At 42.5% G+C, this 18292-nt stretch overlaps 1 protein-coding gene across 2 annotated transcripts in view; it reads right to left on the bottom strand.

Annotated features, from left to right (window-relative positions):
• The window catches only part of sema6a (sema domain, transmembrane domain (TM), and cytoplasmic domain, (semaphorin) 6A), a 63408-nt gene that overhangs the window by 14734 nt on the left and 30382 nt on the right, over positions 1-18292 (bottom strand). Inside the window, exons 11-17 of one of the 2 annotated variants that reach the window (XM_035658467.1) lie at positions 16296-16451; positions 13460-13633; positions 11613-11753; positions 11442-11519; positions 7380-7438; positions 6466-6486; positions 2816-2995 (exon numbers count right to left, since the gene is read on the bottom strand). In XM_035658467.1, the coding sequence (XP_035514360.1) occupies positions 2816-2995; positions 6466-6486; positions 7380-7438; positions 11442-11519; positions 11613-11753; positions 13460-13633; positions 16296-16451 (809 nt within the window). The remainder of the gene's footprint in view (positions 1-2815; positions 2996-6465; positions 6487-7379; positions 7439-11441; positions 11520-11612; positions 11754-13459; positions 13634-16295; positions 16452-18292) is intronic. The other variant, XM_035658468.1, reaches the window with a different exon arrangement.

Genomic DNA, 18292 nt, shown 5'->3' with positions numbered 1-18292 from the left:
GGACTGACAGAGAGAGAGGTAAAAAGAGGAGAGAGAGCAAGGGGGGAAGCAGGGCAAGGATTCATTCCTGCAGACAGGGGAAGAGATATGACTTTAGCTGGAGAAGAGACAGACTACAAGGGGGGAGGAGGAGGAGAGATGGAGGAGAGACAGAGAGAGGTAGAGGGGAGGGGAATTGGGGGAGGAGGCTCCATAAATTGGTTCAGGAATTCATTTGCACTAGGTAAGGTATAGCCTTGGAACATGCCATCCCAGTCAGATGAGAGGTCCTGTGGAAGGGAGACTGATCACAATGGCAGCAGATGGTGGAAAGTGGCGGGGCTGGTGGTTTTCTGGGGGCAGGGTGAGCGATGGGAGGCAAAGGGGAGAGGTGTATGGTAGAGTGACAGAAGTGGAAGAAAATATAACAGAGACGGATGAGGCCCAGACAGACGTACAGACAGACAATCACCAAGCTCAAATGTACTGTGAAACACAAGCAGCCACCTGGTAACTGCGATGGCCCCACTGGAATGCTGGATAATGATGCTGTTGGGTGCTAAATATCATCAGTGTGTGAATACTCATCACTTTGCAGCATTTCTAATTACTCTGGTGGTGTCGGGCTAATACATATTGGCAGCACTGTAATATTCATTAGCAGATAAGATTCCACAATGTCTGGACTGCAAATGAAAAAGTTGGAGAGTAATTGTAATTTCTTTTAAATCACAAACAAGCTTGCAAACGACTTTGGATATGAGCTAATACATTTTCATTCAAGCTGAAACTTTTTTTTTACTTAATTTGAGAGATTGACAGTATGGTTAAATGTTGGTCCCTCATTTCTTCTGTAAAATGGGCTGCATGGTTTTATCTCTGAGGCATTAAAATGCAGATAATTTGACTCATTTACTTATGACTTCATAAGAATTTTTCATATATTGATTCAATTTTCACTTTCACATACGCAGTTTGCTAAGTTTTCACAGTACAGTTGATACCTGAAGCCAATAATACTTTGGGCGACAGGAAGGAAGAGGAGGCAGGATGGGTGGAGCGGGAAATGAATACTGTTGACTGTGGTGCTCAATTTGCCATGCTGAAAAGCATTAAGCTGCATAAAGGCAAAACTGTGCTTCATACCATCAAAGCAATCAATGCAGGAAAAAAGGCAAATATATAAATAGCAAAAAAACCAAGCCATGCAAAATGTCAAGAACTGCTCACAAGAAACCAACACAAGAAAATCAAACAAATCTCATCAGAGCTGACTCGTATAGAAAAGGAAAAAGAAAAGACTGTTGAGCTGAATTTGAAATAGAACTGATAAATACTGATACAAGCTGCAAAGGTGTCTTGTAAAAATTATAATAATAACAATAATGATCATACAGAAAAAACAGCAGGAAGCATTGTTTTGAAATGTGAAGCCCTGTTGCCGTTATGTGAGCATGAAACAAGGGTAGTCCCCCCCACCAAAAAAAAAAATTAAGAAGAAAAAAGATGGCTGGAACTTTAATAATTGCAAAACACACACAAAACTGTTTAGTTTTTGTTGTGTGACTCAAAGTATGGCATTATTGTACTACTCCTGCTCAGGTAAAGGCAACAAGGGGAGCAACAGCATGTTGTGACGCTGGCTGTAGGCATGCTGTCTGAAGTCTCTGCCACCATTGTATTTGGATCTACCTATTAGTGCCTTACTGCTTCCAGCTGACATGCTGCAGTCACTGCCACTGTCTATTCCATAGACAGTAGATACATCACAGACTCAACCACATTTTGTAATTACGAGAGACTGTATGTTTTTAGCTAGCCCCAGTTCATGCCTCTCATGTATTAACATTACATTTTCAAATATATATATATTTGAAAAACGTAATGCCTGGCACTGTCACTCAAATGTAATGCTAATACATGAAAGGGTATTTTTTTTTGTCTTATTTAATCTCATTAGCTGCTCTGTTTTTCTCTCTTGTCTCTTTTTTTTCATATACACTATGTCTATAGACAGTCCCTGCTATGCTAGCACACATGATGTATCACCATTATTAATAATCAATATCTCCTCAAGGCCAGGCCTCTAATAGCATGAACTACTGTATATAATGTAGCAGGGACATGTTGCATGTTGTTTTATTGGGACATGTAATGGGTCTACCTCTTTTATTAGGGGACAAAACATGAATCCGCAGCAATGCAGTGACCTTTTATCTACCCCCCACCGATGTGTTACGTCCCTCTCGTCTCCTTCCCTCCTCTCCTTTTCTCCCTGTCTCATTTATCCAGCGAGCCGTCCTTGAGGCGGTACAGCATTAGGCAGGTTGTTAACACAGGAGAAAAGGGCGTTCAATGTCATGTCACTGTGTTGCAAAGCATGACAGAGCCAGGGACTGGGCCATCTTCTCGAGGAAATAAATACATCGCCATCTTCCTTTTTAGAGTGTAATGGTCTGGATATTACATCTCCTGTGGGACGTTACGGTCCACGGATAATAAATCCATCCTACACAGTGTGTGCTTGAGTGTTTATGTGTGCATACATGTGTCTCAATGAGCACAGTATGTGTGTGTCTGCATATGTATATATAGAGAGTAGGTGTGTTTGCGTATGTTTCTGTGGGGGGTTTACATGCACAGTGTGAGGCAATTTGTCCCCTAGAGGGAAAGTGATCCACTATCTCTACACCTCGTCAGCTGGAAGCAGCAAGGCAGCCGTAAATCTCAATTACACAAACCCCTCCCTTCTCCTTCCTCCCTATACTCCCCCCTTCCCTTGCCACAGGTGACAATGGACCAAATTGACTGCTCACTGTTGTGTTCCAAGGCTTACCATTGGCTTCGGGCTGAGTCTGAGAGGGCACAGCTACGTAGGGGTCCTCCCCTTTGTCTGAGCTCATGGGGGGGTCCTTCCGCTCCACCATGCGGCCCCGCCCCAGGGGGCCCTCTGCGGCCTCGGGTAGGGCCGAGGTGGGGAGTGAGAGGGTGTGGTGATGGTGGCGGTGATGGTGGCCTGCCGGACACAACACAGGTTAACCGACGCTCGGGGCAGACAGGCTTCAGTGCATTTGAGCACAGGCCAGCAAGGGTGCACACACACACACACATACACACTACTCCTTCTTTGAAGCATACACACATACACAGATGCACTCACACACGCATACACACAAGGACAGCTGCTGGGCTGTGTGAGGCAACACCGTGCTTCTCCCTGGTGACCAGGGGAAACTCATTAGCAAATGTGTGTGTGTCTGTGTCTGTGGTGTTCTGTGGTTTGTGTGTGTGGTGTGGTGGTGTGGTCTGTCTGTGGTGTGTGCGTATCTGAGTGTGTGTGTGTGTGTGTGTGTGTGCGCTTTTTTTTCTGTTATTCTTTGCCTCTCTGTCTTTCTCACTCTCTCCCCTCCTGTTCTGACAGACATGTCAAAGCTCCGCTGGGCCTGTCAGAGCAGAGCAGACTACAATCGTATATCTCCACACTCACCATAGGGTGCCAACGTTTGATATGAAGGACAAGAGACAAACTTTCTTTCCATTGCTCCTGTCGAGAAGACTGCCTGTAACTTTTCTTCAACTGTAAAGCGCTTTTTAACTCCGTTCATGCTCTTCCCGGCTACCTTTCTCAAGCTTCCTGTTACTTTAAATCTAACTTTCCAAGCAATGTCCTTAACTTTTTACACTTTAAAGCATAACATCTGTTTTAAATATGGAACAAATAGTAAATTTAAATCAAATTTATCTGCAACTATTTTGATTCATTGATCAATCATTTTAATTATTTACTGGTTCTAGCCTTACGTTTCTTCATCATATGTGAGATTTAACCAAATATCTTTGTGTTTTGGGTTCGGAGAAATTATGCCTGTGAAACATTGTAATGTTTCACTATTTTCTAAAATTTTCTAGACAAAATAATGAATGGATTATTTGAGAAAATAATTGGCAGATTAATTGACAACACAAACAGTCATTAGTTGTAGTCATAGTTTGTCTTTTTCCTCCTTTCTTTATTTGAAACCAAATATCTCTAAAATGTTTCATATCTGCACCGCCAGTAATCTTTATTTAGCAAGGCCTTCAGCAACATGGCTAGATCAATCATCAGAAATATGTCATTAAGAGTTAATGAATTTTCTCTGATCTGACTCCTCAGTGTAATTAAATTTCTTAATGGCTAAATGAACTACTGCCCAACAGAGGGTAACACAGCCATGAAGTTACACTGATGATGAGACTTTAATAGGAACAGCACACACAGGGTGTCTCTCTGTGGAACCAACCACCTTAAAGTTTGACTTTATCTGACAATTTCAACAAAGCACTCTTTCATCTGTGGCTGTTGGTTCATATCTATCTGCTCTCCGTCTATCAGTGCACGTCTCTCAGACAATCTGTTTTCCTGCATCCGCCTATCTTAGTTTTCTCATTTTCCTTCATAAGCAAGCTTTCTCTGACTGTTTATTTTTGAACCATGCTAATCACATTACCATCCCACAGCCTTACACTTAAGCCACCCTACACAATTTTGCACAAGCTATATATTGTGTTTAATATAAGGTATTTAAGACACACAATTTAACAAAATAATAAAATCCCTCGATGAAGAGTGACAACACTTTTATCAACAGCTTCTGTGGAGCTCAACCCCCAATTCCCATTTTGACACGCTCTCTCCACGGAGGAGGTGACAACAGTGTGTGCGTGTGTGTATGTGTGTTTTCAGATTTGCAGAGTTTTCAATATGTGTTTATGCTTGTGTTTGAAGAGGGGGGTGGAATTCCAGGGGACTAACGTTTATGCTGCTGGTAGACTATAGGCACAACAGACACCCGCACACAACACCACCCAGAGCCTCCTCCTCCTCCTCTGTGTGGCGTGGCAATCATTAAAATGATTTATTTAACTATTGGCCCAAGGCTGAGAGATTAGTGTGACAGGCCTATTTTATAATTCATTCCCCCACCGCCAGGGGAAGTGCAATTCAGGCAGATGACACACATAGAGAGAGAGCTCGGAGCCTCAGAGCTCCTCCACGGCTCAGGGAAAAAAAAGCCCTAAACTGCAGACGGATGCACATCCCTCTTTTTTTACAGATTAAAAGAGTGGCGAGGATGTCTGGTCTGGAGTTGAGGAGAGGAGAATGGAGAGGGGGCATTTATTTATCTTCAAATCCATATCAACCACTGACAGATAGACGGAGGGGCTGGGGCAATGGCTGAGACTTTCTTTGGTGGGTTGTAATGTAAACTGGGTGTTGTCTGTGTGTGTTTATGTGTGTGTGTTTGTGCCTGGAAAACACACAGCCAAGCCTGTGGGAGCATATTCAGCACTATAGGGGTGCACACCAACACAGATGCTTTTTCTGACCCTGGATGTCCAAAAGGAGAGAGAATCACAGTGGGGGTACAGCCACAGGGGGGTGGGAGAGAGAGAGATGGGTTTTCTGGAACGACTTCAAAATATCTATTCTTGTCATTCTGTATGGATCTGACTGTTTTGATCTGGCAGCTGCGAGGTATGTGGTGTGTGTGAGAGAGAGAGAGAGAGAGAGAGATTCACTGAAAGCCAAACTAATGTGCCCTCTGATTAGATAAAAATAAGGTGGATGTGAGCGTAGGTGTGGGTGCTCTGGATAAGAGTGACTTTGCTGCGGGCTAATCACATCTGTTTATCATTCTTTAAAAAGACTTGATTGATGAAAATGTTATCAGCCAGCAGTGAAGTGTGATTGTGATAGTGTGCTGTGTGATTAGGAGAGTAAACATATTTGCAGGAAGAAGCCGGCACTGGAACTATGCGTGCATGTACTGTCTGTCCATGTTTACCTTAGCCTTTTTGAGTAATCTTTGAGTGTGCACATGCTTGGTTGCAGTTGAAAGAAACACATCGGATCTTTCCTTACTCTAAACACTTTAATCTCTCTCTCTCTCTCTCTCTGGTGACACATGTCCTGTTTAATGTGCACGCTGAGGCATTTCTTCACCATCAAGGCCTTAAACCACCAACAACCAGATCCATCCAATTAGCGAACCAAAGGTCAGCGCTAATCGATGATATTGCACAGGGGATAAAGAGGAAGGGTGGACAAAAAGGGAGAGGACGTCTAATAGAATTAATAGAATCAGAATCAGCATTAAAGATTTTTAATTCTACATTTCTGATTTCTAATTCTACGTCCTTTATTCTAAACACCAAAGGGGCTGGATGAGAGAGGTGAAATTGACCGACCGTGCTGTAATGTTTCATTACCTTCGTAACTGGAGGGATTGTCTATCAAAAAAGAAGGAATGAAATTAATTCAGTTAAAACCTTGAGTCATTAATAATCCGTCTTTACACATGTGGGAGGAGTTTTCATTTCCTTGAGAGGGAATGATTGATTGACTAGATGAAGAGGTGTGGCTGAAGTTAAAGAGTCAGGGGAGATGAAATGCAGCTCCTGTCTTTTATTGAATTGCCTCTACAGTATATATAGGATACTTACCGTTCAGTGCCACAAAGGTGTCTGGAAGGAGAAGAAAAGAAATGAGGAGAAACGTGTTATTGCTTGCCGTAAAGAGAGCTTATGCTTTAACATGATCAAAAGCCATGACTTTTAAAGTAATTCAGAATCGACTGGCTGCTCGATATTCTCCTAACTTTTAATCAGATCTGATCTATGGTTTCTACAGCTAATGAAGGTTCAATGCTTTGGCTTCCCTTGACTAAACACACTGATGAAACTGAAGGGGAAAAAGCACCGCCTTCATTTACTCTGAGTAAATAGTTAAAATTGAGATGAAATGGACTAAGATGAGTGATATAACGTCAAATTGTTTCAAAGTTTCTTATGTAAGGTAGCTGAGCAGCTAAGTAAAATATCAACAGAGTATCATATTTGACAAATCCAAACTGTTTTGTAGCATGAAAAGAACACATATACATTCTCCATATGTGTCGTTCTCTGTGTTGTGGAGTGAAAGAGACCTTTCAAGACTTCTGAGGCTGACTGGGTTGAGAGCCTTGTCTTGTTTTGTGTTTCTAAATGAGCCTTGTGACTGCTCACAAGTAAAATCCCTTCCCTGTGTGTCACTGAAAGTTTGTCCTGTGTTTTTGTAGCAATTTGCAAGAAGGAACCCAGTCTTTGCCCAAGTGGACACAACACTCCATTGACCGGGAGACCAGAGAAACAGCGGGAGAAGTACAGAAGAGGATGAGAGCCGAAAGGGACAGATGGATGGAAGAGGCTGAAAGAGAGGATTGTGAGGGCGGAACAGACGGGGGAGAAAAAGGTGACAGCAGCGAAGAAGGAAACGGAGGGCCGAGAGAAGAGGGAGACTGAGTTAACAGAGAAGAGAGGAATGGTAGGGGGGTTATAGAATAGAGGAGGAAAGATAAGAGTGAAGAGGGCCTGCTTACTTTGGCAGTCTCCCAGGCCATCTGTGTTACCATGCTCCACGTCCTGCTCAAAGGCTGATCTGCGGGGAACAGAGACATCATGGTCAGCAGAGGAAAACAGGCCAGGCCATGCAGGCTCGCCACACCTAACAAAGTAACAAAGCTATAGGAAACCTACTACAAAAACACCCCCAAACACAGCGTTCCCTATGCTAGCACACAGTGTAGGCTGCAGAAAGCCCTATACTGGAACAAAATCAAAGAACACCTAGCAGGTGCCCTGGAGGCCTAAAATCAGTGGTTATGAGGAATGCTGGCAGGCTACTAAATCCATAGTTGGCACAGGACTCATTGCCAGCAGTGTTGATACAAATAGATTCATGTTTTATTTGACTGTCAAAAAAAAACTAGCTATATTTTTGCATAGCTTTAAAGGAGTAGTTCAACATGTTGGGATGGGTTGCTTATTAATTTTCTTGCTGAGAGTTATATGGGAGAAGTTATGGCCAGCAGCCACTTAGCTTAGCTTAGCACAAAAACTGGAAACGGGAAAACAGCTACTCTATCACCAGTAACTGTGTTTGTTTAATTCACACAAAAACCAAAGTATAAAAACAACAATTTGTTGTTTTAGAGGGGTCATGTGTTGGAGAATTTTCCCACTGGGGATTAATAAAGTTAATCTTCTTCTTGGACTATTACTTGGATCTGAGCAATTGCCAGGCAACCAGCGGAGACTCCAGAAAGTTACTGGTCCCGGGCCAACAAGTAGTCAGGCACAAAACTCCCTCATAAAATTAAACAAACAAGATATTACGTATTAATTAGTGAGCTTTAGAGGTACTTGTTTTCTTACAGTTGGACAGAGGCAGGCTAGCTCTTTCCAGTCTTTATGCTAAGCTAAGTTAACCTGTTTCGGACTCAAGCTTCACATTTACTGTGCAATGAAAGTGATATTGATTTTCTCATCTAACTCTTGGCTTGAAAGCAAATTAGTACATTTTTCCAAAATGTTTCGTTAAAAAAAAAAAAAATTACAAAAACTGTTTTTATGAGAACTTCACTTCAACCCTCTCTCCTATTTCTCAGTATCTGACATCATCTAGGTTCAGTAGAGATATGAGGCTGTAGTCCCAATCACATGGGCCAAGACCAGGGCAGCGAGGGGTAACCATGCTTGAGGGCCATCATATGACACAGAGGGAGAGAGGGAGAAAGAGGGGGAGAGAGAGTGTCGGAGATGTTATTTTCTGATGCAATCTGCACTGAGACCTGTTTTCTTCCTGAAAGACCACCAAGCAGGCAGTAAGGAGATCTGTGAAACAGAGCGGACCAACTGTCAACCAGGATCACAGTCACGCATGACAGCTTTTCACAGTCCTTGTCAGCCCCCACCCCTTGCTACTCCACCTCCTCTTGCCTGTCCACCCGCCTCTCATCTTCCTCACCCTCCACTGGTCACAATTATAGCATGAAGAAGAATGATTTTCCAAAACAGCATCACCCACCCCCCTATCCCCAGATCAGAGTCGAAAGCGTGAACCTGACAACAGGGACAAGTACAGGAGATTTTAGGACGAATTGGATTTCTGCTGTTCTGTTCTCACATCAGACACAAAGCCAAAATCACTACTTCATGTATATTTATGTGCTGGAGATGGTTGAAAAATTACATTCTATGATTTAGTATTTATCTTTCCTCCAGCCGGACAGAACCTTAATTGGGATAAAGATGGTAAATTTGACCTTGCCTTCAAAAGCAACAGCAAAAACAGCCTCACAAACAACAACAGCAGCATCCTCTTTTCATATCTGGGGGTACATTTAATCTGCTTATCTGATTTGTTAATCATACACAGCCATAATCACAAAGCAGACGCAGAGTTGCACAATTGAACCTGTCTAAGCACAAATGCTGTCCAAGCACTCGTGGTATCTGCTGGATTTTCCTAACAGATTTCATCACCTCGTCCCACCCTGCCCCGAAATTTAGCTTCTTTCACGAGACCAAAACACTGGCAAACCTTGCGGTCCTGGTTTCCATGGTTGATAATAACATTACATACTGTGGTGAGACTGTGTTGAGATGAAGATTACAAGGTTTAAATCCCATTGGTCTCAAGATGAATTAACAATGAGTAGTCACACTACACATGCAGTGTCTGGACCTTACTTGGCACATGTGAAAGTAAATGAACCATAGTGTGAACCCTGGGCTAAAGGGTTCAGGTCCCATGGCATCTGCATTATAGCAACAGAAGTGCAGTGTGTTCAAATGTGACACTACAGACAGTTCAGCTCAGGGTGAGCATCCCACTACAACTGTATAATGCATATTTAAATTAGGTTAAAACTTCACTGTACGTAACTGGAGGCAGCAAAGGGCCACATTTGATATTATCAGATGTGATAATTATGTGAGATGTGTGGTTGCACAGAGGGGACTTGGTTACTGAAATGCAGGTCAGGCATAATAGCATTAATTATTCATATCAGAAGTAAATGGGCAACAAGGGACTTAATATACTGTACATACAGTGTAAAATGAGTATGCATGTTTCCTCAAAGTCGCCTATTCCTTTTTGATTTATGGCTTTAAATTTAAAAGGAAAGGATACCTGCAATAAACTTACACCTTATTAATCAGGGTTTCACCAGGATATAAGTAACTATATGTGCGAATTTAATCAGTGCAAGTCTCCACCCCTGATCCAGAGAAGAGTCAGAGCTGATGACTGTGACAATGGCTTAAATAATTAACAAATAATTACTAATATGCTCATCTGTTGTCAGTGAAACACACCCATGTACCTAGTTTACATAAAAACCACAATATTGAATCATATGGGATTATATGCATGAGCAGGGGGTGACTGGGGACCATATTGCAGGAGACCAGAGTGCAAGCTGTACATAGGCAGTAGGTATGAGAGGCATAACTCCACATGGGAAAGCTGGCACACAAGCGCTGAGGCCAGATGGAAGAAGAAAGGAGGGGAGGCATGCAAGAGTGAAAGAATATGTCAGAGGTAAGATAGAAAAAGAAAGATGGATAAAAATAGATACACAGACAAGGATGGGCAAACGGAGCTAAGAAGACAGATAGGTTGCTGGTTAGGTAGACAAATAGACAAGGAAACAGGGAGAGATGGTGTTGCAATATGGTTTTTATTTTAATGAGGAAAAGAAAAAGTAAGAAAGAAAGACTGATGTCAAGAAAGAAAAGTCTCATTTCTGCAGGGACCTGTTTGTATGACCAAACCTTTTTATTTAACACCAAAATGCCTCTGACTCTCTCCTCCCTCGCTTCATTCCTCCTCCTGTCAAGCCTGGAAAATACTTTTACCACCACCACACCCCCCAATCAGAAATATTGTACAGTAAAGGAGCGAGGTCATCTGCCCTCTTAATGCTCCTGTGTCGGCTCCTGCTCCAAAGTGGAAACTCAATCAGAACAGTCCACTGCAGCTTTACGGAATAATAATAGGATGGCCTGCGTGTGTGTTTTTGTGTGTGCATGTGGGTACGTGTGCCTTTGGTTCACTGCCATGCCAGACCAATCATTTTGCAGCAGGGGGATCAAATTCATTCAATGTCAAATAGCCACTGGAGCACTGGTCCTTTTGTTATGACTTCATCTGTAAAATGTTTTTTCCCACCACAAAACTCCATATGCTGTTTGTTCAGAAAGCATAATCTGGTTCTGTGTCATAACTACAGCCACAAATTATAGTTACCGCGACCATCAAGCTTTCCCCAGCCCTGCGTACCCAACCCCCGAGCCTGGGGCAAACAACACTTTCCTTCCATTCATCCTTCCAATAGCCCTTTCAGTTGGAGGAAATTGCACTTACACACCATAAAATTAGAAAGATCAGAGACACAACACATTCAGACACAAATGCCACCAGGCATGACAAAGAAGGTGGCATACTGTTTCATAAAAGTTGCCTGGAAAACACATGTGTTTCAGGCTTTTTAAAACCACCAGCATCATGTTAATTACTTCTCCCAGCTGCAAATATGTACCCAGCACAATGTTTTACATGTTTTATGAACATATTTAAACTGCTGAATACTTACTTGGTGTTGCCAACCACCTGTCTGCAGGCTCCTTCTGGCACCCAACCACAGTACGGGTCCCTGGAGGCTATACAAGACCTGGATGTGACACAAACACACACACACACACACACCATCAGCCCCTCATCATATTGTATTCTTTAGGATTTCATGTGCATGCATCAAACTTACTTCTTGCATCTTCCATGCCTTTCACAGCGGGACAGCGGTACTTTAACCACACAGGAGGTGAAAGCGACCCACAAAGCGTGACTCTTGCTGTCTATCTGCATGCCGATGATGCGCTTGTCCTCCACACCATCAATACTGCACCTAGATGAGAGAGAGAAGAAGACAAAAAGGGATTTTTTTGTATTTCCTTCAACTATTTAGGAGCAAAGTATTGTAGAAAAGTTGATGAGGAGAAATATAAGATCAGATCAGTCAGTCAGTATCATCTAAAGAGATAAAAAAGGAGGAAGATTAAGATGCGGCAGAAAGACAAAGTGTGAGGGCAGCTAGGAGAACAGAGATAATGCTAGACTCGAGAACATGGGGTCAGGAACAGAGTGGGAGATAAAGAGAGATAAAGAAAGGGGTGATACTGATACAACAGATAAACAGACAGATGGGCACTGTGAGCAGTCAGCAATAACACCGCACTTAACTGTTAAACCCACTAACATTAACTCCCTCCTCCCCCCTACTCCACATTCTTCCATTCCTCCATCCCTGCTAGTCTTCTTTGTCTACTCGGCCCCACAGGAGCACACTCTAATCCTTTAGGGCGTGTCAAGCTTTCTATCCCTTCTCTCCGTCCATTCCTCTCTCCATCCCGCCATCCAGCTCCTGGGATTTAATCTCCCGTTCGCAGTGCTCTGGTCCCGCATTAACGCTCTCAATTAGGGCTTAGAGACCATCTACACTGGGTAATGCACGACAATCGGGCCTGCGCTGATCCAGCCAGCCAGGCCTGGGAAGCAGGCGGGCAAAGTCACTTACTGAACGCGACTAAAGCCAGATGGCCAGCAGCCGACGAATGCTCTTCCCCAGCCATAGAGCCAGGGAAGAGGAGAGAAGGGAAACAAGATACAAGAAGCAAGGAGACACAGCGAGGGGAGAGGAGAGAAGGCAGGGCCTGCCCTTTATCCCCTCCATACGGCTCGTCACATGGCCGCAGCATGTTGGATAACAAACAGTGGTAACCTTGAAAGCCCCCCTGTCAAGTCTTCGCTCTCATTCCCTTCTTTTTCTCGGCTGTCTTACACAATCACATATTCTCCGCTCTGCTTCTTCTCATATCTCCTCTCTGGTCCTCTCCTCTGTTCTTTCTCCCTCTTCTGTACTGCCATTCGTTCCCCCTCATCCATTATCCCTCGACTAAATATTTGTTTTGGCAGGGTCATACTGTGGCTGATTTTTTCTTATTCACTTCTAGTCCAAATACACAACAATACTCAACTCGCTCACCTCACCGTGCCCAGCTCACACACATTCGTGACCACACACACACGCACATTCACATCCATACATGCACCAACAGCCGTGTAATGTATTAGAGAGAGATCCCAGGCTGGCTCTGAAGACAAACACAGACCCTGGAGTGTGAGTGAGTGTGTGTGTGTGTGTTTCCTTTAATCAGCCAACGTTTTGGAGGAGCTGGGCTCCGCTGTGGTTGTGAACCACAGCGCTACGTTATCCAGAGCCTTGGGGTCTATGTCTTTAATTTAGTAGCTGCGGTTGGGCAGAGTGTAACCTGATAAAACTCTTTTAAATGATAGAGTAGCCATCTGGCTGGCTGGCTTCGCTATATAGCTTGGGTCGGGGGAACTGGCTGGTACTGATGGAGCTGGTGGGTTGGTGGGTTGGCTGAGTCCGGAGATGGTTGGAAACATGCAAAATCACACACATACACACTCTCTATAACACACACATATGCAATAACTGACCTTCCTTTATTTGTAGCAACTGTATCCATGTGTTTCTCTATTTCTATCCATCCCTCTTACACATTCACACATACACCCAGAGCTACATACTTGTCAGGGTTATAGACGTTGAGCTCCTCCAGAAACAGGCTATCATTGAGGAAGCCGTTGCTCATCTTGGCCAGAAATTTGAGGATGATGCCTCTCTCAGATCCCAGGAAGACCACTGTGTGGTTTTTATTGGGACCCGCCTCATTGTCCACCACAATGCGAGTCAGACGATACCTGAAACAAGAATACCAAGTAAAATAAATCAACCAATCAATCAGTCAATTAATTAGTCAGTTTGCCCACCAACAGAGGGGCACGTTTGCCTTTTAGAAGAGCAACAGATGGTGAAGAAAAACACCCGCAGGGATTCAATGTAAATGTTTTGAACTCCTTCCCAGTGCAGTGCTCTTTCTACTGGACCACATTCAAAAACTTGTAAGATTAAATTTGCATCAAGCTACTCGCAACTACAAAAACAAAACAAATAAGAACAACAAACAAAGAGTGAATATAATTTCCCAAATAATAATTATATAATCAATCAATCAATTACTGTGCCTTCCATCATTCACGTCAGATGTCTAAAAAAAGAATAAGGATCAGCAGGGGAGATTACACAGTCTTAATTAACTCATTAATTAACTGTTATTTCATTAGAAACTCAATCAGACTGCCATAGGGCATGTCAGGTGGATTCCTAGAAGAAAAACATTACACAAAAGTTGCAGACAACAGTTGCAAGCTCAATTTATTTTCTGATTGACAGCTGCTGATCACACAGTTTGATTCAGCACCAGGTGGGTGTGCATAAAAATCAATTTTCACAAAAAAAACATACCAAGCAGATTCAAGTTAGCAAATTAAACACCTGCCAGTCAGTGTGTTTTTGGATCGGTGCCCCATTGTGCTTGTGGGCATTAAAAGGAAAATTCAGATGGATCAAACATGTTTTAAGAAATACCTCTTAAAGCTATTTACTTTTACCATCTGATTTCATTGCATCACAGATGCTGGTATCTATCTCTCAATTAGTTTCAGGGCCAAACTCTCAAAGTTATCAAAAAGGTACATATCTGTGCATCAGAGTGTATTATGCAAATGCTTGTTTTCAGATGTTTTAATTGAAGAAGACAGGATTTAAAGATTAAAAATGAGAGCTTATCCCGAAATCTAGGAACTCCACTTTTACCCTCATTAATGGTTTACTAAGTGTTCTCTATGTGGAAATGGGTGAAAAAGTCCAGAATTTATTTTGGATGTGATACATGTAAATTTTACCTTACTAGAGAGAACAGTTCACATCATGAGCCCATTAAAAAAAAAAACAAGGCCACATTCTCTTATTCCATCTCCACTGCTGATCTCTTTAAATATCTCCTTAAATGCTCTGTGTTAGTGGCTTTGTCCAATCAACAATAACAGCAATCTGAAGGTCTAGGGTAGTTTTGATATATATACAATCATAACAGGAGGAACTCCAAGGACTGTGTCAATGGGATTTGATCCGAGCAAAATAATACAATCTCAAGGACTAAGACATTCACTATCTTTCCTATTCAGGATAATGAAAATCTCAAGAGGGGGATTCTTCAGAGTGTCTTCCCCTCTCCATTTGATTCATTGTGCCCAGCCAGCTGAGGTCCCTGCCACAGCACAGCAAGTCTCAGGACAGAAAAGCGTTGCTGGATATTGGGGTGTCCTCTCCAGGGTGGATCCCAGGTTTAAACCCTATTACTGATTTTGTTTCCAGTTGACTACAGCTCAAGAATAGTATTACACATCGACTGTGACAGATATCATAAAAAACCACACTCCTTTTCCACCCCATATGCCTTCATGATGCTTTTTGAGCTTACATAATGCTTTTAACTACTGCCTCTGACTTGCATGCAAGGCTCTGCTCACTGTGGTGTCATTTTAAATCACATACAATAGTCTGATTGCTGATTATGTAAAGACAGAGACCCTGTGTCAGTCATATTGTGGTCATATGATAAAGTGCACTAATGAACAGAGAGAGTTGTAGGGATAACCTTGATGAAAGCTGTTCATATTCTGACTAAGCCTGCACAGTATGTAGGTCAGACCTCAGCAAAGTAGCAGCAAAATGTGATACGATGCAAATAATTTGTAAAAGCTAAGAACAATTCTTTATGTAGCTCATTGTTAAAGTTATGTTACCACCACTGAAGCTTGACAAGGGTCTGGCAAGCACTCCTAACCTTAAATTTCCAGCAGCTGCAATTCAGAACCAGGTCCGAATTAAAACCAAGATTTTTTTTTTTTTTTCACTTTTTACCAAATGCTCTGTCAGCTACTTTTGCCTTGTCGATGGGATGGCGGTGTACTGTCATATTCCCCCAGAGGCTTGCGGAAATGTCTGTGTAGTGTAGCTAAGAGCCAAACAGACCTTTATGATCAAACGGAATCAGCCACAGTGCACTGGCTTTTGGGAAATGGGCTCAAATCCAGAGACTCAGGAGAAAAGCCAACCACAGAACAAAAAAAAAAAATCTTTTTACTCTCTTTGAGATATCCTCAGAGGATCTAAACAGGCACTTTGCAACAAAGACTAAACATAGCTAAAATCATCTTAATAAGGGCTTCTAAGTATACATATGAAATATCTGTTTGTATGAAATATCACTGAGAATTCAAATTGTTTACTCTGTCTTCATCACATCACTACACAGTCACTCTGGGAGAGAGATAGTACAGTGTAGATCAGTGTTTCCTCTACTACAGCAAAAATAGGTCAGTGGCTGGTTTGTGGTGGAGTACTACTGTGTTTTAATGAGCCTCGCTCTCAGTGCAGCACTTCACGTAATTATTGTCCTGGGCTGAAGAGGCTTGTAGACCTCTGATGACGACGGCACTTGGAGTGTGTAATACTTACCGGACCATGGTCTTGAGGAACCAGGGCCTGTTAGCGATGGAGGGCACGGCCTCGTCCATCAGAGGATGCATCTTGATGAAGTTGAGTGTGTCGTCGGGGAACTCGTTGGATACCTTGTACCTCTCCATGGTTGGAGTGCCAGCACAGTTGCCAGGCCTGCAAGTGGAGAGCAGGAGGAGGATGGCAACAAGGAGGAGGGATGATGAGAGAGAAAAATGGTTAGTAAAAGGAGGAAAAGGCACTAAAGAAAAACCTCTACATTGACTGTGGGGAGGAATAAGCTATTTTTCAGGCCAGAGCTCCAATAGGAAACAGAAAGTTCTACTTCCTTAAAATCAATGAGTGCAACCTTAAATGACTAAACTTTCATTCCAACAGATTTTGGTCAGAGCAGAGGACACAAGATGTCTTCTTTTCTCTGGACTTGGGATAAAGCACTGAGACATTCTATCTATCTGATCCTTTTACAGGGAGTTGGTGAGCTGCTTGTAAAAGAGAAGCTGCTTTTGATAGCATATCCCCTTTGCAGGCATCTCACCTCTGAGAGCTTGTAAAACCCCTTTACTGCATGCTCTTTGATACCCTGCCACACCGCATAATCCACACCAGGTCCTAGAAATATTAGCCAGCTGGTCACTGAATGTCTAACACTGTCAACATGTCAAGACCAAGCCCTAAAAAATATATACGTGTGTACTGAAGAAAAAAGTATATTCATCTTCCTATAAAAACCTTCCTTTATATAAAAAGTAGAATAAAGGAATTCAATAATGAAGAAAAATCCTTCAACCATTCTGTGAATTCCTATGTCATATCTATCTAATTGTGAAGAAACATGTAGTTTGATTTGGACGAATATTCAAAACCTGCAAGAGAAAGTCTTAAAATTACTTTTTAACTCTTCAAGGTCTGCATTTCTGGCCTTAAGTATATAGATAATCCCCTTGACAGATGAGTTAAAGTCAACTGCTGCTAATGTTGAATTAACCTAAATTGATATCGTTAAAGTAAGTGTGAGCAGAACCCTTTGTCAATGTAAAAAAAGAAACAGTAGCGGCCAGTCCTATGACATTTTCTTTGGTGTAGCTACATTTATGTCAGTGGACATATGGAGGGCAGAACGGAAACAGACATCTCTTAATGCGAAACACTGTAAATGATTCAGTATGAGAGTCTAACACATGGAGGAACAGTCTGCTGCAGGGCCAGACCTAGGTGGCATTGTTACAACTCTCCGTCTGTTTGCCTGCAGATAAACGGTCTGAATGCACCAGAGGATGGAAATGAAATCAATCACATCAGTCACTGCAGAAACAACGACGGGTATATCTGATCCTTTCAACATCTGACCTTGTTGAACATAAAAAAGTAATTACATGCTAATTGGGGAAACTCACACATACGTATACACTCATTCACACAACGCATGGAGATGAATGCACCGGCAGTGCAGTACATGCTCTCTTTTGGTGAGGAACCGCCTCTTCATCCATATGGGAACACACACACACACACACAAAGGGTACCAACAATTTTCATGGCCCAGATCTTTGTGGTAAATCTGTTTTTTTTTCTGGAGAATAGAAAAGCAGCTCTTAGCGCACTAATTAGCAAGCAATAGATGGGAGATTGATCAGGCTGGTGCATTTGTGGAATTAGCCAGCCATCTGTAAAATGATCTCATGCTTCATTTGTTGATACTGAGCCCGTCTTTGATGCAGCTGCGTGTGGGGGAGAGAGGTGAGGTAATGGGTTACGGGTACAAGTGTGACAAGAAGTTGTAACTGTGTGAATGTGGCGGTGGCTGTGACACAATGTGACACAGGATGTGTAATCCCATATTAAAAAAGACGTTGGTATGTATAGAAAAAGTGACGCAACAGGAGTTAAAAATGTGGTCATATTAACACATAGTAATTTAACAAGTCTTATGCATTAATTAGAAGGACATCCAGTACATCTTGTGTGTGTGTGTTTGAGAGAGAGAGAGAGAGAGA

Source organism: Morone saxatilis, unplaced genomic scaffold (genome assembly GCF_004916995.1).
Source record: "Morone saxatilis isolate NCDOM2014 unplaced genomic scaffold, NCSU_SB_2.0 Contig16, whole genome shotgun sequence".
NCBI classification, from domain to species: domain Eukaryota; kingdom Metazoa; phylum Chordata; class Actinopteri; family Moronidae; genus Morone; species Morone saxatilis.
This window is presented reverse-complemented; position numbering and strand designations above follow the sequence as displayed.